Source organism: Vidua chalybeata, chromosome 3 (assembly GCF_026979565.1).
Source record: "Vidua chalybeata isolate OUT-0048 chromosome 3, bVidCha1 merged haplotype, whole genome shotgun sequence".
Lineage (NCBI taxonomy): Eukaryota > Metazoa > Chordata > Aves > Passeriformes > Viduidae > Vidua > Vidua chalybeata.
The window spans coordinates 95,037,806-95,063,001 of NC_071532.1; the positions used below are offsets into that span (position 1 = coordinate 95,037,806).

A 25,196-nucleotide genomic window follows, 5' to 3' on the forward strand; every position below is an offset into this window, starting at 1 on the left:
TGAAAAGCTACCATTTGTGTTCACTCTTTTAGGACAAACATTGTAAGCCCAGTGAGAATTGTGAATTGATAGGGTCATCAAAATTACTCGTAGAGCTGCACTCTAAACACAAGAGGAAAAACAGGAACCTCTAATACTGACCAAGCAAATATTATTTTAAAGAATCATTACATCTGTAGGGTCCAGAAGGATTCACACAGAATCTGTGGTCACTGTGTAAGGTGCAGTACAATGGACTTTTTGAAGTAGCACTGTGGAAGACAAAGGAATTCAAAGAGAGATCATGAAGAGCTCAGTTCTGTACAACCCCTGAATACGTTTCTAAAAGTGACAAATTCCAGATGAGAGACCTTCTACAACAGTGTTAGGTCATTTACAAATATGGATGCAAAGACCTGCTATATGCAGTTTGAGTAATTGAGTTAATTATTGATTCTTAAAAGCACTACATCATACAACCAACTGGCTTCTTGGCACAGTTGTGCCAAAACCAGAAGATTATTAGCAATGAACAGGTTACAGAAAGTCTAAGTGAGAACAGAGCTACAGCTCTAAGACTACAGCACTTTAATTTCTTCTCCAATCCATCTTATTCCAGAAAGAATTACTTTTACTCTAAGATCTTGCCAGACAACAAACAAAATAGGAAAAAAATCAAGGACCCACTCAGCATTTTTTCTGCAGACAGAAGGTTGCAAGGGAAATGCAGAAAAGACAATCTTTTCTTGAGGACTGCAACCTGTGAGAATCCAAAGCAGTGCTGCTGAGACATGGTTCCTTTCCAATCCTACTGCTCTGGCAAGAATAGAGAAAGCTTTGGTCACATACAAGCCCTGAAACAATTTGACAATACAAGGGCTCAACATCACATGCTCAGCTAACACTGAAGGAAGGGGTTAGTGTATTAAAAACACAAACAAGCAGCCCCATGCCATGTGAAGCAGTTTCAGAATAAAGCAGCATTGAAATCAGATGAGGTGCTGAATGCGTTCCTTGATGCTTTTACTGAGGCCTTCAGTTCAGATCCTGAACGCTTTAAGTACACCAATGTCCTCCACAGAATTGCTGCTTACATCAACAAAAGTTCTGTATGACAGATATCTATAATCTGTCTCATCAAAGGTGAATAATTTCTTTACACTGCAGAAAGCTATAATTGAATAATTTCCTTTTGAAGGATCAGATATTTCACATTATCATTTAAGTCCTTTTATTTGTAGGAAAGGAGTTAAATATGTAAACCTCTACATGAGAATGATACTTAAGTACATTGCTAAAGGTGGAGAGTTAATATCATTCTAAGTTTTTAGACACAGCCCAGAAGGTTTACTGAGCTTCTGACTTAAAAATTCAAATTGAAGGAAGTCTTCTAAAATAGTTCTTCAAATGGAGGAAAACTTAGGGATGACATGTGCAACATACCACCTCACATAAATTGAACTCTACTGACACAAAGCTATTCTTCATTTGTCTTGATGCAAACAACTCAGTATCAGACCCAATCTTACTTCAGAGAATTAAAAAATTACATTTAGATAATGCTGTTTAGCGAGTTTAAATTATATTGTCTATGTATAGTAAAGACCTTGAGCACGGAACACAGTTAAAAGCAGAATTTACTAACACTTGAGTCATATTTAAGCAATCAACAAACCAACCAACTGAACAACCAACCAATCACAAACACATGACAATAACAAAAAGATCCAAACTTTTTCCACAAGAACTAGAAGTATCCAGGGGGGTATTTACCAGCTTGCTGTTTCCCCATCCTACTCAACAACCTTGGGGTTTCCAGGCCTGAACTACCAGTACCAAATGTTTTAATTGCATTGTTTCCAATAAAATTTTCTAGTGAAAATGTTGAGTCTGAATCTCTCAGTATGAAATATAAACAGCTAAAAAGCAGAACATGTTGTAATCCATGCTTGCTTCTTCAATGGAAAAAGCAGGTATTACAGATTCACAGAATATTCTGTGTTGGAAGGGAACTCCAAGGATCATCAAGTGCAGCTCTTAAGGAAATGGCCCATAAAGGGACACACAGCTTTGGTATTATTAGCATTATGCTCTAATCAGCTGAGATAATCTCAGTATCAATAGAAGTTCTTATCCTGAGCCTTGACTCAATGACTCCGGGATTGAGCATTTAACCAGACCAGACCGGTAACTAGACCAGAATAGTAACTTTAACTTTATATCTAGAGGAAAAGAATGCAATGGCCAGGATAATATCTGCTAGCAGCAACTCTTTTTGTTTTCTTCAGGTGGTTATTATTAGGGTGTGAGACACCCTAAGCATAGGGTATCTTCTTTTATCGAGGTACAGTACAGCAGTAAAATTCATTAGCAAAGAGTTTAGATCTGCTTTGTCTTATGTAAACATCAGGTATTTTTTTAGTCTTCTTTGGCCCTGAAAAAGACAGTTTTTCCCTTACACATTGTCCTAGGCAGTGAAATTATTCTTTCTGGTCTCTTAATTTAAAGCTGTAATTTACTTCTACTAGGTGTTTTGTCTGTGAGGTACACGTGAGTGTAGCTCTCAGCTCTGATTAAGACTGAATGCCTACTGTGTTCACCAAATAGATGACCATTTTCCTTCTAGCAGTTTGAATAAATGAATATGATTAGTGGTCAGCAGGCTGACAGATGACCTTGCTAATATGGATAGGTTGTCTTCATTTCATCAAGATGTTTGTTATCAGGAGTGTTTTCAGCACCATGCACAGCTGGAAAGCTCTGTGGCAACATGTTTTCCTCAGCACATGGACTTCTTTCAACTTTTAGATTGGTGTTTGCATCTCCTCTTGCTTAGAGGACACAAGTGCTTCAGATGCAGTCTGCTAAGGGGATCAGGAAGATACTGGAGGGCAATAACAATCTTAATAGACCTGATAGGTGGATTTCACATTTTGAGGGTCTGTGTTGAGCTCATGCAAATGAAAGAAAAACACAAAAATATTATGATTTTTTTAAAACAATCCCACAATTTAAACAATACTGTTGGATTCAATGATCTTAGAGGTCTCTTCCAACCTAAATAATTGTATTGTTCTATGAAATATGAAAACAAGTAGAACATCTATCTCTTTGTCCATGTGCGAGTTTTTCTTATTAGAAAAACCTGTACTGTGTCTCCTTTGAATACACACTGCTATCTGTGGTTTACAGCTATTTCTGAAGTGCATTTCACTTGAAAAAATTAGGTGCAATACCACACATTAGTAAACTGGTTATGCAAATTACTTTGAGTTCAATAGAAAATTTAAGGGACTATCTAAAAGAATCCTAATTCACCTTTTAAGAAACTGCAATAGTTTATGTAGCATCATCTGTGAAATGGATTTGAATGATGTATCCAATTTCCTTAGGTCTAGAATCAACCTAACTCCTCCTGTTCTTGATTAGAAAATACCCAGAGTATAAGCATTTTGAATGTCTTCCTGAGATACGGACTAAATGGCTCCTTGGAACATCTGTTCTGGGAGCTTCTCCAAGGGAGATTTTTTTAAAATAGAAAAGCATTGTGAAAAGGTCTTCAGGATCTAACTACCTGAAGCAAGCTCATCTCAGAAGAAAGTACTTTGGTTTATCTTGAAAATTGAATGCACACTTCAGTTTTTAATCCAAAGGTTCTCGGCAGTTGCCATCACAGAGAATGGGTGCTCCAAAAGAAGCTTTTACTTTCACTCCGTCCCATTTGTATTTCAATTTACAGGTTAGGTTATCACAGATAACGCAGGTCGTCTCTATCTCTCCTTTTTTTTCCTGGGACAGAAGGGTAATCAGAAAGATTCATCTTTCCTTTAGCAGTTGTGTTGAACGTAAGGGCTTCTCTAGTCTCTTCACAGATAGGTGGATAAATACCTACTGTTTAAAGAGATTCAGATTTAATGGAAATTTAGAGGATATGCTAGCTATTGATGGAGAGTTTAAAACATGAATTTTGGTTCAAAGGATTGTGTACAGAAGTACAAGCACAGAATTTAGGACTCATCAAAAAAAAGTTTGGTTGTTTTTTTTCCTTGTAGTTTTAAATTGATATTTTGAGATTTATCAGACTGTTAGGATAGATCTGTTTTTTCCAAGATTTAGATTACCAAAGATAAGGCTACAAAGATGTGATTTTCTAAAAGGCTGTGATGGTTTCAGTGAATGTCCAAGTATTTCCAATAGGAATTGTTTATCTACATTACCTGTATACTATCCATATCTGCTGAGAATCCCATCCAAAACTCCCATTTCTTTAAGCAAAAAAGGAATGGGCAATGACACACCAGTGACATACCTGAGTTTCCCAGAATTTACCCTTTTCTACTAGAAAACTGAATTTGACCTAAGAAATGGTAAAATACCTTACTCTTACCATCCTATTCTCTCCCTTCCCCCTCCTCCCCATTTGTGCCTCTACAGTCCTATCCTATACTTGCTGATGGAATTCTTCTGTCACCAATACTTACAATTTTAACTATTTCATTCACCTAGATCATAGCTACTTCTGGAAATTTTCTGAACTGCTATCATCTACAGCACTAGTGACAGAAACTTTCATGTGAACTGTGTAGGTATCCTGGTGACCAGTGGATAATTCCGCATTTTGTTTCTAGGGACAGGAACACTATGGCACATTAGGGCTTCCTGCTAAGGTGACTTATAAGGTGGCTTGCTACAATATTATAGTGAGTCTTCTAGTGAGCAGCAAATGATTGAGACTACTAAATTCACAGCAGACAGATCTAATTTTTCATATAGTCAATACATAAGGCAAGAGTCATATTCAGGCCATGTAGTTTAAGAATACATAATTTTGCACCTTATTTTTCTGGAAAATCAGCAATCCTAATTCTATCAATGCAGATTATGCTACAAGCAGGATAAAGTGAAACATCTGTACCCCTCTTGGAAACCATAGGAAAGAAACTATTTTTAAAATATTATTTATTGATTAGCCTCTAGACCTCACCACAACCAAACTGTTATCACTCTCTACTCTTTGACATAGACATAAGGAACTCCATACTATCTTCCTAATTAATTTCTAGAAACTCTTCCTTGTAAATCATGTCTGCTCCAACTGGGACTGTTGCATACTGATTACTATGTGGATACTCAAAAGGATCATGAGATACTTTTCAAATGAAAGTCTATAATCACTTTTCTGATTTCAAGAGGAATTTTTCTTAATGCCTTATCATTTAGATAGAACATATATTTATTTATTAATATACTTTTGGTTTATTACTGGAATAGCATGAGTTTCTAAGAAAAACTTGACCTATGTAAGTTTTAATTTCAAATAATACACAGAGCAGCTAACAGAGGTACCTTTGTAAAGTTTTTGCAGTTCTTAACCACAGCCTACTATATATGGAAGGAAAGCAGTCAAAAAACAATGTCAGCCTCTTCACATTGATTAGGACCACTAACTGCATGTGTAACTGTGTTGGAATAAGTAAACCACTGTGTTTCATTATCAGAGAAAAATAAACTGAGTATCAAGCCTGCTGGCTTGGCAGAAGCAATTTTCTTGAGCTCTTGAGTTTTGCTTTAGTTTTTTTTTTTTTTCCTTTCATCATTTTTGATAGTGTAGATTCAAAGTTTTAATGTCAGCTGAAATCACAGCAGCAATTGCACCATAATCTATACACCAACAAACTTAGTCACTATTTTTAAAGAAACTGCTGGACATTCCACACTTGCTCATCAAGAGAGCAACAGCAGTTGCACCATCAGCCTGGCCTAACACAGCTTCTCTTCCAGGTTCTGAAACAGCAGAGTTCCCTGCAAAAGGAAATTACTTCCTTGTTGCATCAAACTCATGCAACTTTTAAGACTGACAATTTATCCTCTACCAATTTTGTGGTAAATTCAGGCAATTGAGGAAACACCGCAGATGCAGTATCTGAGAAAACTCTGATAGCCACCCAGCTGGCCACCATCTCTCCCAGAGAGAAAGAACACTTCCAAAGTCTTTCTTTAAGATTTAAGATCTGACCTTACAGAATGCTGAAACAAAAGTCACACAACTTTCATACCTGGTTCCTAAGAGGAATCCAACTGAGGAGTGCTGAAAGCTTTTCTTATATTTTTATTGGTTAGAAAGGTGAATCTACCCAACCAAAAACGTGTTCCCTGGAAATGGGAACAAAATACTTTTTAGATAGCTCATTAATTTTTGCACGATTCTTTCATTTCACCCCAGTGCATTACGATGTCTGTCATCAGCATAAGGAGTAAATGGACAGTGATTACATATTTTGAAAGTATTATATAAAGTCCAATATCCCAAAAAAAAGAGAAAGTTGAATGGGCTAATCAATCACATTGCTACTGCATTAATTTGGTTACTACCAGTAGCCTGTATGTCTAAATGGCATTTATGCCATGGCATGATAACAAAAATATATAAACTTTAGAAAGACGTTATCTACGTAAAACTGTCACTCGCTATATTTTTAATAGAATCAACTAAAGCACACAGAACTCAAGTCTAAAAGAACCAAAGTATATTATAATAGTTAGTTCTGAATAGTTTCTTGGGGTAGGGGGAAGTATAGGGCAAAATTTTCAAAGGGAAGAGGTCCATTTTTGCTCACAAAAATTATCTGCAAAATTGTGACAGAATTTATGTGGGCAATTGTTGACACTCTGTAAACAGATCTAGCAAATACCCTTGCAAATGATCAGTACAGGCACCCAGCTGTAGCTGATGCTTTGCTTGTACCTTTGTGAATATTCTCCTGGTAACTGCATGCATTAATCCACACTAGGATCACATTTTATGCAAGCATTTTTAGCACAAACATACCTCCACCCTCCTTGCTTGAAATGTGAGTGCTGGTGTATTAAAAACATTTGGAAGACAGACTTATTAAAATAAATGTTAAGAGAACACAGTGGGATATATTTTCAGTGTGGAGCAGAGAGATTTAACTGCATGACTTCCATTAGCTTTAATGAGAACTGAACAGCTCAATCCTCACACACCACACTAGAAGATTAACCCAGAAAACACACATTGTTTACTTTTTACTAATACTCTGATTATTACCACGTTCTTCCTCCTCCTCCTCTTCTTCCTCCTCTTCTTCCTCCTCCTCCTCCTCATCCTCCACTTCTTCACCTTCCTCTTCATCCTCCTCTTCTTCCTCCTCAATCTCCTCTTCTTCTTCTCGATCTATCTCCTCATCATCCTCCTCCTCATCACCTTGCTCCTCATTATCATCAGAATATTCCTCCTCTTCTTCATCCTCTTCCTCTTCTTCCTCTTCCTTTTCATCCATCTCTTCTGTTCCATCAGTTTCATAGCACTCATCTACTGAAGAGTTGTCTGCCTTAACCACAAAGGGTTTTCTTTTGGGGGCTGGTTCTTGGGGTTGCTTATCTTGTGTTTTTCTTTTTTTTGCCAATGGACAGCCATAAACACTGTTCAAAAATAAAAGATGAAAATTATAACACTATCCTCCAGATTTTATTTAGTCATATTCTAATTCTGCATCATGATTAGTTGCTGTTTGCAAAATGCATTTATTCAAAGTAAAGATGACCAAGGGGAGGACACAAAACCTGTGAAAATGCAAGTGCTATTATTTGCCTGAAAATGTCACACATACACGACAGCGTAACAGCTTCAGAAGTGATAAAAATGTGTGTTTCTCCTTCTCATTCATCTTTATCTTCTACATGTTACACTCCTTTCTAAGGCAGATGAATATAGTTAAAAAACCAGCAATCTTGTCCTACCTGTAGCTAGCAGTACAAAATTCAGGAATAAAGCAATGCTTCAAAATTTTGTAGTGCTCAGTATTTTGATTGTGTGCAATTATGTTTCAATGATACTTAAATAATAAAAATATGATCATATTTTGAATGTTGTTTTTTGTTGTTATTATTATACATAATAACACAAAACCAATAATGAATCACTCTTAAATTCTCCACTGTTTTTCTCTATTATATGCTACAAGGCTGGACAAATGGGAAAGCACACTCCCCAACACAACCAACCCAGTAATTATCATGGCCAGTGTTACAAGTGTTCTCATATTAAAAAAAAAAAAAAATCAATCAATAAACAAAATCTTTTGTCAATGCATTGTAACAGAAAGAGTATTCCAGAGTCTTGGTCTTCTAGACCAGAGTAGCCACCCGTTCCTCAAATGTCACATAATCTGTGTTTGTTGAACCTGATCTCCCTTGTGTAACCGCTATAACCTTCTATTCAGAGTGACTGCACACACGCATTATTTTTTGTTCAAAGAACCTCATCTTTGAACTTTTTTCTTGTGTGACTATAACATTACTCAAGCTGTATCAGTTTTTAGTCTTCTTCCTGTGATTAATTAGTTTTGGAATATTTCAACTGTTCTTTATAACCTTTTCTGCATATCTATTAATAACTTACCCTTTTATGTTATATTCTGTCTCCCTTTATCCCAATATACCAATGATCTCTTATTTTCTTCTACTCTAATAATGCTTCATATTCTGCTGACAGACCACTGAAAAATCTGGTGCTTCACCACATTTAGTACTACTCAATGTGATGTCCTCATAGTCTTGATCTTGGTCTAATTTAATTGCATCCCAGCAGCTATGCATCCCAATTACTGAAACTGCTACTTAGGTAAAAAAAAAAAAAAATCTATTTAAGCACCCAATCACTTTATTTAAGTGCCTAACTTACGTATTGTCTTGCATAAATTTCAAATCACTTGTTCACAGTCTGCTTGGCACATACATATCTAAGTCACAAAAGATGGTATTCATGAAAAAGCTGCTACAGGAGACCTCTGTGCAACACAGGCACCTTTCTCTATGTGGGGACAATAGGTGTCTTTGAAGTCTAATCCAGCATGCCTAAAAACACCTGCCTCCATTGACACTATACAGAAATACTGCATAATTTTAAGTACAACCATCTAGCCAGATTCCAATGCACCTCACTTGGGATTAGGGTAGTAATACTAGCAGAATATGGATTCCAGACAGCTGCATCAAAGTTGAGGCCTACTGATGCAGGCTAGAGGGGGAATAGATCCACAACCTGCAGAGCCATGCTCCATCCAGAAGGAATATTTTGTAGAAGAGCATCCTCTTATGGAAGATGAGCCCCAGTGCGCCTGGAAGTGCGAAACTGATGCAGCAGGCAAGCAAAAGCTCAAATCTTCACTAATTTTAAGAGACCTAAACCTGAAAAAATAGGGCACCCTAAGCTTCTGGTGTTTTCTCTTTGTACTATATTTGTTTCTATCTAAAGACACTTCAAAGTAAAACCTATAAATACAGAAGAAATCCTTGTCCTAGATCACTACTACAGTTCAGTGCAAAATGAATGTCCTGCCTCTTGTCCTGTAAGTCCTCCTCTTGGTCAGGATCCAGCTGCCCAGAAACAAGGGGAAATGCAGGACATGTTTCCATGGAAAACATTCCACATAATCACAGTCAAGGCACAAACAGGAATTTAATCTCAATCAGTCTGGACACTGCATAATACATAGGGTGAAAGGGGAGCACTGTTCCTTGTTCTAGTTCTGCAGGTTTATTTTCATGCTTTCCCTGGTGCTATGGCGTTTCAGCAGCTGCCTATTTAAACTCTCCTCATGGAGCTCTGAGAGAAGGCAGACAAATTTTTCCTCAGAACTAGAATTTCAGAGTGTGTGTTGTGCCGAGAAAACTGGCTAGATAATTAGGGAGGAATCTGTTTCTCTTAGGTGTCTAAGAGAGGCTGCATCCTGGAAAACAAGAGTTGATCACGTCCTGGGGCTCAGGCAGCTTGTAGAAACTTGCACATTAGTTCAATATGATTTAAGCAGACAGGTTAACATTTACTGAATGGATGTGTCTTGCTTTCTGTTCTTTCTCCTTCGGATGCATACTACCCTCACCATAGCTTCTTCAATGCTGTTATTTGTTAAATTATATGATCTAAAAATCCTGGTCTTTATTTCCAAAGATGTGAGTAGGCTTACCCCCAGAAATGCCCAGGATTTCCTTTTTTCTTATTATTATAACCTTCTTAGAACTTTTCAAGTGGCACTGATGACACTTCGGCCAGCTCTGAACTAAAAGGGCACCCACAGATGTGCAACTGTGAACATTTTTCCCCACTGGCATTCATACCAACTATAATTTTTCATAGAATCACAGAATGGCTTGGTTTGGATGGGATCTTAAAGATCATCTACTTCCAACTCCCCTGCCATGGGCAGGGACACCTTTCACTAGATCAGGTTGCTCAAAGTCCCATCCAACCATGGCCATTTTGTCACACTAAAGCCAGAACATTAATTCCATCCTGACCCAGTCTTTTTTCATTTAAGAATACCAAGTACTTGTAATGCCCCAAAACAATCTCTTTTGGAATTCACAGAAGTGTAAGAAGTGAGACAAAGGACAGAGGGATAACAAATACATCTATTTTGGTTTGAACTGTTGTTTAATTTTTGTATTTGACAACTACGAAGAACTGCACAACTTCTTAGATGCAAATGATTCGTCAAAGGTAGAAAGAAATCATCACTGCCATTTTTTGCCATCTTTAAGATTTTATCACATCTTTATGGTCTTCTACACAATATATTATAAAGTTTGTGAGAATCTATGGCATTACTTGGGATTCAGGGCTCCCTGGTAAGTGCATAACTGGCAATGGAAATCAATTCCAGTTAGCTGTGTGATGACTTTGATGCTTTTATAAATTTTATTAAGTAACTCTTTGGAGCTCAGCTATTCAAGTAAAGTTGTGAACTTTGACTTTAGTTTATATATGTTTATGAATCTATGGTCAGTATGTTTGCTTATAGAATTAAAACTGAGGATACATCAGCAACTACAAGAAATAAGTATTTGTATATTGTAATGGTTGGACCCAACATTAAGGCTTGGAAATATATAGTTTTTCTAAGGAAATGGGTTATGCTAGTTCAAAGAATCACAGAATGGTTTAGGTTGGAAGGGACCTTAAAGATCATCTATTCAAACCTCTCTGCCATGGACAGGGACACCTTGCACTAGACCAGATTGCTCAAGGCCTTGTCCAAGGTGGCCTTGAACACTTTCATAGATGATCCACAACCTCACCACTCAGAGCAAAACATTTCTTCCTCCTATCTAGCCTAAATTTCTTCTCTTCCAATTTTTATTCATTACTCATTTTCCTATCACTAGTTAACTAAAACTCAGCTTTTGTACACTCCTCTAATTAATTTGTACCAGATATTCCGCAACCCTGAAACTGGTTTTGTCTGTACTTGGATTTATACTTGATAAAGCTACCATTGCAATGATTTTTCATATAAAACCTTTGCAATGCTGGTTTGCACTGTCTTCCTTCTGCCTTTCAACTGTACACCTCACACTGCTTTTATATACCTCATGTACTGCAGACTTCATAGACTGAAAGAGTTGAAAAAGCTCTCACCATGTGTTTCAGAAACACATGTGTTTCAGAAACCTGTGAAACAGGCCACCAGACCTGAAGCCTACTGTTAATAGCTGCCCTATTTTCTTTTTCTTTCTTAACATGCTCCACTCTCATCCTTTGTTTCATTAATTTTTCAGATTCTGCCTCCAGGACACTTCTCTCTGTTTCCGGCGTGCTCCCTGTGGTCTCCCAGTGAGCACAGCAAGGGAAAGGCTGCGCTGGCTTCCCAGCAGCCTCTGCCACTGACTTCCCCATGTATGGAGATGACAGTCTCTCCCATTGACCTCTTGTTCCTCATATATTTGTGAAAGCTGTTATTGTTTGTCCTTACAGCTTCTGCAATTTTCTCTGCATTTTCAATTTTGGCTTCTGTGATCATCCCCTTATTTGGTTATTTTTAGACTTGTTTATCCCTGCTCAGAGCATTTACCCCATTGATTTATGTGTTGTGTATGCCTTTATCCATTATTTTATTGCTCCCTGTATTTCCCCTGGTCAGCTGTGTTTGTCTTATTTTCTCCTCACGCTTCAGCTCTCTTGGCATTCAGATGGATATATATCTGGGCTTCCTGAGACACACTTTTGAATATTCTGCACTGCTTTGCTGTGTGTCTCAGTCATCTCTGGTTTTTGGAATCTGTCATGAATAATTCTTGTGGAAAGAATGCTGTTGAATTTCATAGTGATAAGCTCCAAGAGGACATATAGACATTAATAATTGAAGAAATAGAAGAAATAATGTATCACTTTATAGTCCGTAGTTAGAATAGGACTTATGGTATTTTTTTAACTTTCATACAATTTTTCTCCATTAAAAACTTTATGATGCTACTCACTGATACATTCAGCAGGAGTACAGTTCAGGAAATAGGTATTTCCTGTCTACACTTGAACATATTGATTTTTAATATATTTTATTACTAATATAATGTAATTTTCAGTATAATTAGTATGTTTATTATTTCTAATCTATAACAATTAACATATATATATTTAAATATACATAGTATAGGATCAAATAAATACACTGGATTTTCTAAATCAGATTACTGACCAATATTTTTCCCTCCACAATATGACAAAGTTGGACACCAAAGTTGGAACTGACACCTTTATCTGGAGGAGGTTCTCCTCTTAGAGGAAAATGAGAAAGGGAGGTTATAGGACGATTAAGAGTGCAGTCAAATTTAAATACCCAGTTTGGATAAAATAATTCTTATGTGCCATGTTTACCAGCATTCTTTTTTTAGTTGTATAGCTTTTCTATTGAATCTATTATTTCAGATGACTCATACTATAAGATCCAAGTGAAGAAAAATAAGATAATGCTAATGTTATGCTCTAAATCTGAATAATATATTTTTCTTTCTTAGTAGTATTTTGAAAAATCTTATGAAACCTTTTTTCAAACTAAGAAGCATCCCCAGAAACAGTGTTCTCATTATTTTTTTTAATATGAGAAACAGAAACCAAAACATTTGGTAGGGAATAGAAGCTAAAAATTTGCTATACAAACACCTAATGAGGTTATCAGAAAGACTAAATTAAGTACTTCAGTTGCTGAAGTGGTTGTGAGGTGGAATTTTATCATGTACAGTTTTTAAGACAGCAAATTAGGAAGAATATGCTTGGAAGCAAACTTCTGCTTAAGGCTTCAGGCAGAAGGTTCCCAAAGCATCTACAGTTGTCCCACTGGATATTGTTAAGTATTATTTTTGGTTTGGGCTAGATCACATTTGAGTCCAGACGTCCAGATGAAGAGTTTTAGGTATCAGGTAAGTCCTCTAACAAATCCAGCTCTTTAAAAGAATGAGCAAATCTAATTAACTTGCATAACACTGCAAGTTAACACTGTTTTAAATCACTCTCAAGGCAGTGACTATTAGCTTGAAAAGGGCCAATACCATCAATTGATGGAAGTTGACCTGAAAACAAATATTTAGATTCCAGCAAACCCTACAGCTTGAATTCCCTGCACTCCAGTAAGAAGCCCTTCTCAGCAGACTATGCACTATTACAAAGACCTAGTAGCTCTCCTGGTGAAGTTGGATCAGTGAATTGATAGGAATGAAAAAATGATAATAAATTCATAAAAAGAGATTAATTCCAGCTTAGCAATTTGCCTACTCAATTGCAAGAATAAACTCCTTCAGCTGAAGATGATTTTCCATCCGTATTTGAATACTGCTTAAAGTACACCAACTTGCTACAGGAATGAGCAGCAATGGACAGTGCTAATTGCAGGGTGGTAAAGTCAAACTTCATGTGGGAAATTACAAATTACTTCTAAGCCACACTAGTCATGAATCTTTTCTACCCTATGAAAGTCCTACATAATGCCTGCATACCCTTTTTGAATATGGGAGGTGTTGAGTCAAACCTTCCCAGGCTGTGAAGCGAAGAGAAAATAGAAAATGGGAAAAGCAACAAGTCAAAGTTCAAGCAAGACATGGAGTTTTGGGGATTTTGTTTTAGAGATGGCTAATTGCAGCCTAGAAGACGGAGTTGGGACACACTGGTTTTGGTGCTTCCCACCAGATGAATGAAAATTCCCTGTGCTAGCATCCTATGTGCTATGAATCCCAATCTAGAAGACAGGCTTACTCAAATCTGCTTTCCAGGAGCCTGCTGGCAACTGAGCCAGAGCCTTTAACTGTTCAGAATCAGGCATGCTTCTTGCAACTATTGCATTGCCAAGCACCGTGGCATCTAAGGCCAGTTACAAAATGACTGCCCAAACATCTGTCTTCTCAGTTGGGGTTAGGGCACTAACCCAGAGCCAGTGCTTTGGAAAATCTGGTTTCACATGCTTAAATATTTTTGGAAAAGTGTGATCAAATTAATATGCTTTAATGTATTTAAATTATAATTTAAATTAACAAATATCTTTTAAAATACAATAAACTCATCTCTCCAATTTTTCTGCATGAAAAATTGGCTTCCTCATGAGTTTCTGCCTCTGATTAAATAAATCAGATACTTATAAGCAGGAAGTGCTTTTATGTGTGCAGTATCAAAACACACCACCTTTACTTAATTTATTTGTACCAAATAGAACTCTGCTGACTTTTCAGTTTAGGTATGTATACAATAGTAATTCAGTTCAGTGAAAACTACTAATTTACCTTAATAGGCACAAGCTACAGTGACAGGAATGAGTGAAATGTAGAACATTCAAACTGCTTTTCCTTCTGGAGTTGCAATTTATTCTTCCACATTATGAAACAGTAAGTAGAATTAGAGAAGTGACCAGAAGCATGCTAGATCTCAAAAGGCAGAGGAAGACATGATACTTTCTTCATAGAGTTTTAAAAGCCAACTCTACCCTTTTGCACCTCAGAGCCTTTTTAAACATATGAATAGCCATGAACATACCACAGATTCACCTGTGTATAGAAATATTTAAATTAATGAACATTAAAGAACTGGTACCTACAAACCAGCACTGCCAAAAGAGTTAAAAGTAAAAATAATATGAGATAGAATGATGTGCCAGAAGTAAATGATGGAGCTCAAGACTCAAGTATTTTTTTCTTTTAGAAATTCAGATATTAAGTAGAATAGCTTTGATCTAGTTAATACAGTCAGAGTAAATTAAGTCAAAGCAGGAATCTTTTATTTCATTGGTCCCTACACATCTCTATGTGAAATGTCTCCCCACCACAGTTCACTAAGACTCCAAACTGGTGTTACTGCACCCTGGGAGGACCACTGACAAACTAACCTGCCTTCTGGCTGGTGAGATCATTTCACCCATCATCAAGACCTCTGCTCTTGGGACATGACAATTAAAAGGAAACTTTAAGTTTTGCAATAACCAATCCATTCAAACAAGTTTATTTAATTGGTTGAACACAACAGCTGCTCAGTGAAGGAAAGTGAGGCATAATATATTTCTACATGTTGTACAAATACACGGGAAAAATCTCAGCCATGGAGAGCTCATTTCAAGCAAGATACAAAAAATATATGTAACACATCATCTGACTAAAAACTTACATGGCAGCATAAGTACATGCTCTGCAGTTGTTGATTATTCAAATTATTGAAATATTTATACAACTAAATAAATATAAAATCTGATTTCCCCATGACTTATGATGTCATTGATGGGGTTCCTCTCTCACCTACCTCATGGCTTCCAAAACCTAAGTCTAAACATCTCATGCTAAGATACCTTCATAACTCAGGGTAGAGAAACAGGAGTCTCCTGGGAGGCTATTCATCTTATCTTTCTTAGACACTTTGTGTAGTGACAAAAGGTGTGGGTGATTGTATTTCTACCGCTTAGGAATCTGTTAAAAGTGAGACAAGTCCAAGAATTTTTCTCTCTCTTCTATTTCTTTTAAATTGTCTGTTCAGATTCAATGAAGACAATACCTAATAGAATTTAAAGCCATGTACCATAATATGTTTCATGAGAAACCCCAAAGAAAGCTGTTTCTTTCCTTTCCGCAGCTGCTGCATCACTTAACTTGAATAACTCTCTCCCCTCTAGCTTCACAATCTTTTCAAGACTACCCGTACTTCCAATCTCAGACAAATCTGGAGTTTCCCTCTCGTCTTAGGATGGCAAATACCCAACTTAACTGCATGTTCAAGAACAAGAAGACACCATTGATAATGTCTTGTTGCCAGATCCTTGAATACTGGCGCTGGTCAATGAGTGCAGAATAGTGCAGAGACCACAGGTTTAATGACTCATTGATTCATTAGATAAAATGCATATAATTAAGTTTTGCTAAGTGGTTATTGATTCTGTGCACTTTGATGTTGATTTAGATGCAACCCAGACACATAAAAATGGGAGCATGCAGAGTCAGTGACCATTTCTGCACTAACTCAAAGAACACTGACTTCTGCACTAAATCAAAATCCTGAAGTCCACATTTATCTAAAAAAATATATACATAAATTTGAAGAAAAACTTTGGAAAAGAAAATCTATCTTTCTACAGAGATGAAAATTATGTTGGCTACACTGAGTTGAATAAAAGCATCATCTAGAACAGTCAAGGCTGTATTTTCAGCCTCAGTGGGAATGACAACTTTGTTTATAGGTAGAGGGTAGGGTAAATTCCAATTTATTTATTTTTCATTATAATATCATAAAACGAAAAAGTTCACAATCAATCATGACCAATTTGAAAGGCTCAGAATATGCTACAAGAGTTCATCTATCAGTTACAAAGTATTTTTGCACAGTCAAAATGTTTGAGCCTTGAACATGATACGAAATCTTTCTATTCCAATATTTCTATTCCAATTTCTTTTTCAGCACACTATGTTCAAGCATTCAAAAACCAAGGGAAGTAAACTGCTGGAAATCAAAGGTGGCTCATGTAGCTACCATCACTTAAAAACTTAAAAACTTTAAAAACTTAAAAACTTAAGTCCATCACTTAAAAACATGGCTAGATACTGTTATTCTATTAGTAGAATCAACACCCTTAGACATAGACTTGATGGATCATATTTAACAACAACACAGTAGGTCATACTGTCATTCTAGCATGTACTTAAGTATTGAGTAATAGAGTAGGCTGTCATTTTATCACATCTATAATGCAGAGCTACTACAGTGATACCATCAACTACTGATTCCTATCATAAATAATCTTCTCATCATTTCTGTATAGACACACAATAGCACTGACTTCCAACTAAGAAAGACATATGGCTCAGAATTAAGGAATAGGATACAACAATTTTCCTGTAACTATAGCAATAAGATCCTTACTTGATCAAAAAAGCTAACAGCTACAGAATATAACCAGTGGAAAGGAGTAATGGTATGGAGCAGCCTTCTAACACAAGACTGTCATCAGTAAACATCTGAAATTACAGGAAAAATATGACAAAAGCAAAGTGATACAAGCTGCAAACACTTCAGTGCTTATGTACCAGTCTCACCTCCAGCTTAAGCCACAGGATACTGCTCTGTGCCTTGCACGGTTGGTTAGGAGTCATTCAAGTGTGAAATATTCTAAACTCTGCTTGTTAAAGAATTGAGAACCTCTTCCCCTCTGCCATGATTTACACCCTGAAAGGCATATATTTGTTTGTGATAATAATCTACTGAACTAGTATCCTTCTGCAGCACACAGAAGTTGCTTTGCTGTAGTATTAGGGAGTCTTGCAGGTAGTATTTCCAGAAAGTTACAAGCTTACCTATCATAACGAAATTGGTTCAAGCTGTTGGCAGACTCAAAGGACAAATCTATATCTCATGTTCAGTTGATGTTTTTCAGCTTTAATTTTTCATTATTAGGAGAATTAGAAATACTCTAGTCTAAAATTGAAAGCTTACCTCCCAGGTTAATCACACAACTTTAAAAACCAAATGTCTAAATGGCTTGGCTTTAATTTGGCATTTTTTTGATATATCTGATGAAAGGAAGGATGTCTGTACAGGTAAAAAAAAACCCAAACAAAAAAGTCAAACTGAATTCCATCACATTCTAGTTGAGAATAAGAAGGCTTCAACTTGAGTCATATCACAATTAAAAAAAAATACTATGGCATATAATGTTGCTTTTTATAGCTGACAGTGAGTTCCATTAGACTGTAAAGAATCTCTGAAGGCAAATGAAAATAGCCTCCCAAGAGAGTGGAAGCCCCACACAGCATGGTTTAAATGTGGCAGCTGGGCTGTGGGAGGAAATGGCATTTTCCATTGAAAATCTGCTGCCAATATACCTCCTATGGCTAGATTTTTAAGAGAAATGTGGCAGTTGTCCCTCTCTGAATTTCAGCTGCTCAGTTTTAAAGATGCATAGGCAGGAAAGGTAGCAACACTGAAAGGCAAAAGGTCAAGAATAATGTTCTTGTCCAAGGAACAAAGAGTAAAATTGAGAAATTACAGGAAGTAGGAATGTGTAACAGGAAGATGGCAAGAGGGTGAAAAGATTCTTTAGTTTTAAAAGATAAAAGCCAACTTTTTAGAAAGTGTATGCCACTTCAAAGGTTACTTTAATTTTTTTTAACAGTTTGAGGTATTCGATCCTTAGCACGTCATTGAAATTTGGTAAGCAATGACTTAGTTACTTTTAAAAGTGTTCTCTTTATATTTGGGGATCTATCATGATGTTGTGTCAACATCACAGGTCATCAGTTCCTCAGATAATAAATTCCCCACTGATAACATGTAGGTATATAAGCTTGGGAGTCACGAGAGCAATCATGTGCTATATTCACACTAAGAAATATGAAGTATTATGAAAAGAATGCTTCTAAAATAACTTTTCTATTCTTGATGTCTACATGTACTTGCAACTCTGACTTAGGCATAATCTTGAAAATATTACTCACAATCCAAAAAAGACACTTTCTGATTCAGGTAGAAAAGTCATGCCTGTAGTATGTATGGCTACTTTATTGCTTTCTGTTTTGATACAGGTGGTGTGCTACCTGTATCTGACTTTTTTCTTTTTAATGACAATTCAACAATTTTAACAAGGTTGAAGAAATTGTCAAGCAAATGGAACACCCTATCTTTTTTCTTTTTTTTTTTTTTTTTTTTTTTTTTTTGAGGTAGGTGGGTTTTTTCTTTCTTTGGGTTTTTTGGTTGTTTTTTGTTGTTGTTGTTATTTTTGGGTTTCTTTTTGGTTGGTTGGTTGGTTGGTTGGTTGGTTGGTTGGTTTTACCCAAACAACCTCTTACGGCTCTAAATTTGGTTCTTCCAGAGCAATCCTTTAACCATCAGACTAACTTCTCTTTGTTCTCTGCAAAAATCCTCACACTTCCTTCTGCTTAAAGGCCTGACTTCAGTAGCCAGGACAGAAGGATCCTTGCCAGTCTTCACCTTCATCATTTTGGTATGGCTCTGGCTTGAGAATTACCATGCTGCTTGCACCCATTCAGGCTAGTGGAAAAACCGAAGTAGTACGTTGCTTCCTTAGTAACACCGCTGGCCCAGGATGCACAACTCCCATGAATTTTTTCAGTGAAAGGGGTGTGACTGCTATGCTGTCTATAGAAATGAGGTGCCTGCATGTTAGTGTGAGCAGAGAATACCTGCTGTGTCTTCTGGATCAGAGGACGCTGGAACCTGCAGCCTGCAAATCTCAAACATTCTCACAGGTAGAAAGCCCTGAGCAGCACAGCTTAGCTAAACTAGCAGCACTTCAGGAAATACACAAATTGGTTTTCTATTACAAGTTTGATCAACTACAGACTTGGTAATTTTGTGGATCCTTGTCTTCAATTTCAGTACCAAAGGTCTACTTATAGTTGTGCTCTAAAATTTTGTGCTTATTTTCTGATCTATATGTTGTGAAATGCTCTTCGTGAAAATCCCAGATGTAGAAATTTAATGGTGGAAATCTGTTGTCTCATCTCTAATTGACTGGTAAATGTAATAAACAGAAGGTGGGCTAGGTGCAAGATGACACTTCGTTTTAAAAATACCTGGAAGGTTTTGAAGGTAGGGATGAAAAGTGCCATAGGTATGATGTCACTTCAAATTATCTGATATCATGCAAAGTTATATTGTAATGTAGTCAGTAGGTAAATTGTTTCTGACTCTTCACCAGGTGATTCTAAATTTTCTTTTTGTTTAAAAAATGTTGGTATAATCTCATTATCTCTATTTCTCAGACCAGGCAATAAACTTTTGTATTTCTGAGTTTGTGGTTTTTTATAGAGTCCTACAGCAACATCAGAACAAAGTGCTCTGGTGTAAGAGGAATGAAATTCAATTCCTACTTACAAAAGAGATGAGTTTAACCCATAGTATACTTAAAAAATAAAAAAAATAAAAAAACTTGCTTCTAACAAATCTAAACTAGCCATGGCAGTTCTGTTGCTGTTATACCAAGCTCTCCCCTAGAGTGATTTCTAAGTCTGATGGACTGCTTTATTTTTAAAAGAACAATCAACAATTACAGCAGACAGAAAAAGCTAAGTGTTTTCTCTGTTTATATTTTAAATAAGTTGTTCCACTTTTAGTCAATGCCATTTTAACTCTTCAGTCCTTCCTCCTACATCCTTTTGATAACATAACTGGAAACTGCTTGACTGCCAATGTTTGAAGTTAACATAGCAGTCAGAATTTATTTTCATTCTTTCTAAAATGTTATTTGTTTTATAACTCTGACTCAGTTTCTCAGTCTGTCCTTTTCTGTGATCTCTTTAGGTCTCACAAGCCAAGCAAAGCCAGGCCATGTCAGTTCTGAGAATGTCAGTATTTCCAAGCAACACCTAGATGTTGCAGAGACAGTACTGCAACTCAGAAAGTAGTACACTTGCCTTGTCAGAAGCACTGAAACAAATTCACCATTGTGGAAGGGACATAAGAACTGTAAAGCTGATAATTCCTTATGTCACACAGAATTAAAAAGAGAAGCTAAGTGTCTGTGTTTTAAGAACTAGAAATATTAATTCCAAAGCCCCAATCAAAATAAAGTCATGCAATTATATTCTGTCACAATCATTCCTACATTTTCAGACAGAAAAACAATCTATTATTTTTTTTCCTTTCCATCCCAAGCCCTGTGCCCTATAAATGTGTGCTGGTAGAAAGTTGCTATAACCAGTCTTGTGAGTCAATGTGGTGTTATGAACATATTACAACATTACAAGTGATATGACCTTTGGTGTCATTTGAAATAAAGTACTTAACACTGCAAAATGGTCTGAGTCTATTGAGTTACATTTGTGAAATGTTTTAAAGTAAACAGTTGAAAAAGCTTTACGAGCATAAAATACAGTTACCCTGGTAAACTGGCTGCACTTAGCCATCCATCTCACTGGGGCTTTGTATCTTCTATTTCCTTTGGCAAACTATGGGATATAGATGGAATTTTATGAGAAAAAAATTTCAAAACCAGGGGGTTTTGTGTGGTAGCTACTGTCATGCAAACATCTAGAAGATTCATGTCAGAGAAAATCAATCACATACGTCATGATGTATGACATATCCTCTTGTTTGAGATGACAGTTTGCTTGTCCCCTTTTCCTGAAGTGGTACATATGGTTACTAAGAACCAACAAACATTAATCCTCATTCATCATTCTAGAAGAAACCATGCCCAAGCAAAGTCTACATTAAAGGTAAGCAATTTTGGTACATTTTTCTTACTGTCCTTGCAAATCCTAAATAACAAGAAAACACTTGGTAGTTTTTGTAAAATGAACTTTTGATATAAAAAAGATAGTCTAAAGCAAGAGGCAGTGGACTAGAATTCAGAGGTGTGACTCAACTTCTGTCAGGGATGCAAATTTCTTGTGTGGTAGCAGAGTCACGAACTCCTGGTTTATCAAGGGAGCAAAAGCATTACAGCTCTGTTTCTATGCATAGCTGCACAGTGAAATTCTGACATCCAAGTGAGGTATGTTTGCTCCTCTTCTAATACCTAGGGACATGTAGGCACTTAACACGCAGTAAAGTTTAGACACTGTAATCCAGGCTAGTAGAAGGTATTTTCTGTAGAGGGGGATTTCCACTCTTGGAATTAATCACTTTAACCCTTTTTTTTTTTTTTTTTTTTTTTTTTTTTTTTTATTTCCTCACAGAAACAGAGATTAACTCGGTCTTTTGACTTGGAGATGGTTAGGGGAGAAATCACAATTCCGGCCATTATCTAATCTAGAACACACAGAAATGTGTAGCAATTTGTGTTTAATATCCTCTTTTGCCAGGGATAACTGAATCTCTGTTATACATTTCTCAGAAGACTGCTTGCTCATAAGATTTCATAATACTCTAGGTTTAGAGAACACACTTCTCTAGTACTTCATACAAAACAAAACACTGACATCTTCTTTACTACCAGTACTTTACTACCAGTGAAGGAGTCATTTAATTTGTCTCTAAAATGACTGTTTCCTGTATGAAGTGCTAAAGCTGGGACTGAAAATGGAGTCTTTCTGTCTCCAATTGACTGCTCAAAGTTACAAAACTATATCTTTCCCTCTCCTTTTGAATACAGATGAAGAAAAAAGAATGCAAGCATCCTGGTATCTTAACTTCTCTATAGTACAGAATGCAAGTTCCCAGAAGATGGGAGAAAACACCTCCAACCAAATCCGGATGGAGTCCTAAACCTATTGACAAAGAAGAAAACAGTGGGAGAGTGGCATTTTTGTACAGATCACAAACTGGGAGGCTTAAAAAAGCAGTTGCTACACTGCAATAAGCAGAGGAGAGATTAAAGATAAACTATCTATGCCATGTACTTACTGTGGCATCAAGAAGCCCAAATAAATGTTTTCACAGGTCTGATAAGGATCTACTGAGGGAACTGGGGTTGTAGAGGCTGGAGAGAAGCAGGCTGAAGGGAGTCCTTATTGGTCTCTAAAACTACCTGAAAGCAGGTTACAGGCAGGTGGGGGTTAGTCTCTTCTAAGTAACAAGTGGTAAGATGAGAGTCAACAGCTTTAAATTGTGCCAGGGGAGTTTAAAGTTGAGTAGTGGGAAAAAATTCTTCAGTGATTGTCAAGTATTGGAACAGGATGCCCAGGAAAGTGTTTGAGTCACTATCCCTATGGGTATTTAAAAGATATGTAGGTGTGGCACTTGGGTACATGGTTTAGTGATGGACTGGGCATTGCTGAGTTAATGGTTGTACTCTATGATCTCAAAGGTCTTTTTCCAACCTTAACAATTCTATGGCTCTTAATTTGGGCAAGCCTAATGTTTAAAGTACAGTTCTACTGTGACTTCAATGTTGGACACAAAACAAGAGAGCACTGATGAGGGTCCACTCTTTGGACTTAAGGCAGACTCTGAATGAATGCCAGCTTTTAGCTCTAGCCTTTTTTTCTGAACGCCCACTCCCCATTCATCAAGTACAGGTAAGATTTCCTCCTGGAGACATTAAGAAGGTGAAAAACAGCAGCAGGTGTATATCTTTGGTGAATTTCTTCCACAAGAATCAGCTGAATAGAAAGCATTCATCCACTACTTGTGCATCCAATTCAACGGCCTGCTCACTACTTTAAATAAAAAATGTGATGGTAGAGAAATCTGCTCCAGGCCCAGGGAACTGAGGTCAAAAAGCCTTTTTTTAAAATGACTGTTTTTGTTATTTAAAGTAAATCATGTCCTGTACTATCTCAGTATATTTTATAGTATTTTCAATTTCATCATAATTCATGGATTTGAGACACAGTCCTAATTTCCATCACAGGAATATTTTCTCTTAGGCATTAAAACCCTTCTACACTCTTCCATGGATCCTCACAGCATGATACTACTAGTTCTTGCAAATAATGAAAGGACATTAGATTCTGCAATCCCTCTGCATGTCACCAGTAAGCTTTAGGATTTTCTTGGGAAGGTGATTCAGGTGAATAGCCAGAAAACCAACTTTGTAGGTCCAGTCACCTGGTTGAAGTTGTCACTGTTTACAGAGTCCTAGGCTGAAGAGTGCTGAGGATGTCTTCAGGAGCTATCTATCCCCTGGGCACTTTTAATTCTGTGGATGCATTTATTTAGATTTATTGTTGCCATCAAAGACACTCAGGACTACGTCTCCTTTCCCTGTCCTGAGCTGACACCACTAGAAGCAGTACTTCATATCAACCACTAATAAGAAGTGATGTCTTTGAAAGGGCTGTCTCAACTTATTGAAAAACCTCAGCAGAAGTCTTTAAAGACACATCATGGCATAATTTTAGGCCTCCTTCATATTTGAGTTGGTTTCTTATGTTCTTCATATTATTTTTCTAGCTCAGGTAATACCTGAGCTGCTTGGTTGGATAAAATGTGAATATTTGAAAGAAAAGAGAACTATAATTTTATCTCTTTATTACATATATGATTTCTCCTGCCTCCTTTTTAATGATTCTAGAAGAGTTCAGAACATTTTCACTGAGATGGAGAAAAAAGAGCAGGGCAACACTGTTCTGACAGCATGGGTGCAACCTACAAATAGAACTTTCTCAAAGCCATGTGTTAGTTGTGTTTCTGTGGACACTGGAGCAAGGAATAAGATGGGGTTCCCTGTCCATCCAGCTGCCAGTATTCACCAGTAAATTCTCCTGTCTCTAAAGCTCAGACTTAGGATGCACCAATGCACAGACCATTTTTCCACACACAAGTAGCTATGGCTGCTGCTCAGAACTGCTGGAAGGATTATGTAGGCAGATCCTAACAGATAGTACCCTAAAGTCAGTGCAATGCCTTGCTTATGGCTTTTCTGGTTTAGTCTTAAGGTTAAAAACTGTCACTGCATTTTCACTAAAATACTTATTAATAAAAAGATTTTCTTAAATACGTCCAGCTTTTCAAACTTCAGACTCAATATTTTTACAGAAACACTGTAGAAATAATTGACAAATCATGACATCGGGAAACTAGACTAGATTTTAGACTAGATAGACTAGAATTTAGACTAGAATTTAGACTAGATTCGAAATATAAAATTGTCCTATCGTGACAAATCAGTTAATTTTGCTCTAGGATCCAGAAAAATGTTTTTGTCGAAAAAGCACTGAATTGTAAAGTTAGACTTTCTCTGACATCAATGATCATTCAACAGATCTGTATTTAAATATCATATAATCAGAGTCAGACTTTTGTCTTTTTACTACATTTGTAATAATCTCCCATACATACTTCTGTCTTTACACCTCATGATGCCTAAAATTTGCTTGCTGTTTACAAATGGGAAAACACAGCTATAGTGAGATGAAATGTCTTGTCTACCACATGTGAATCAACTCTGTAGATACTCTTTTCCACAATGAAAAGCACAAGTTATTCAACCTCAAACGATTTATTTTTCTCCTAAGAGAACACAATGTACTCAGCAAACCTACCAGGCCAA

The 25,196-nt window shown here is 36.7% G+C and overlaps 1 protein-coding gene across 1 annotated transcript in view; it reads right to left on the minus strand.

Moving 5' to 3' along the window:
• MYT1L (myelin transcription factor 1 like) overlaps positions 1-25,196 on the minus strand; it is a 220,988-nt gene that overhangs the window by 98,264 nt on the left and 97,528 nt on the right. Inside the window, exon 5 of the mRNA XM_053938244.1 lies at positions 7,052-7,425. Coding sequence (XP_053794219.1) covers positions 7,052-7,425 — 374 coding nt within the window. The remainder of the gene's footprint in view (positions 1-7,051; positions 7,426-25,196) is intronic.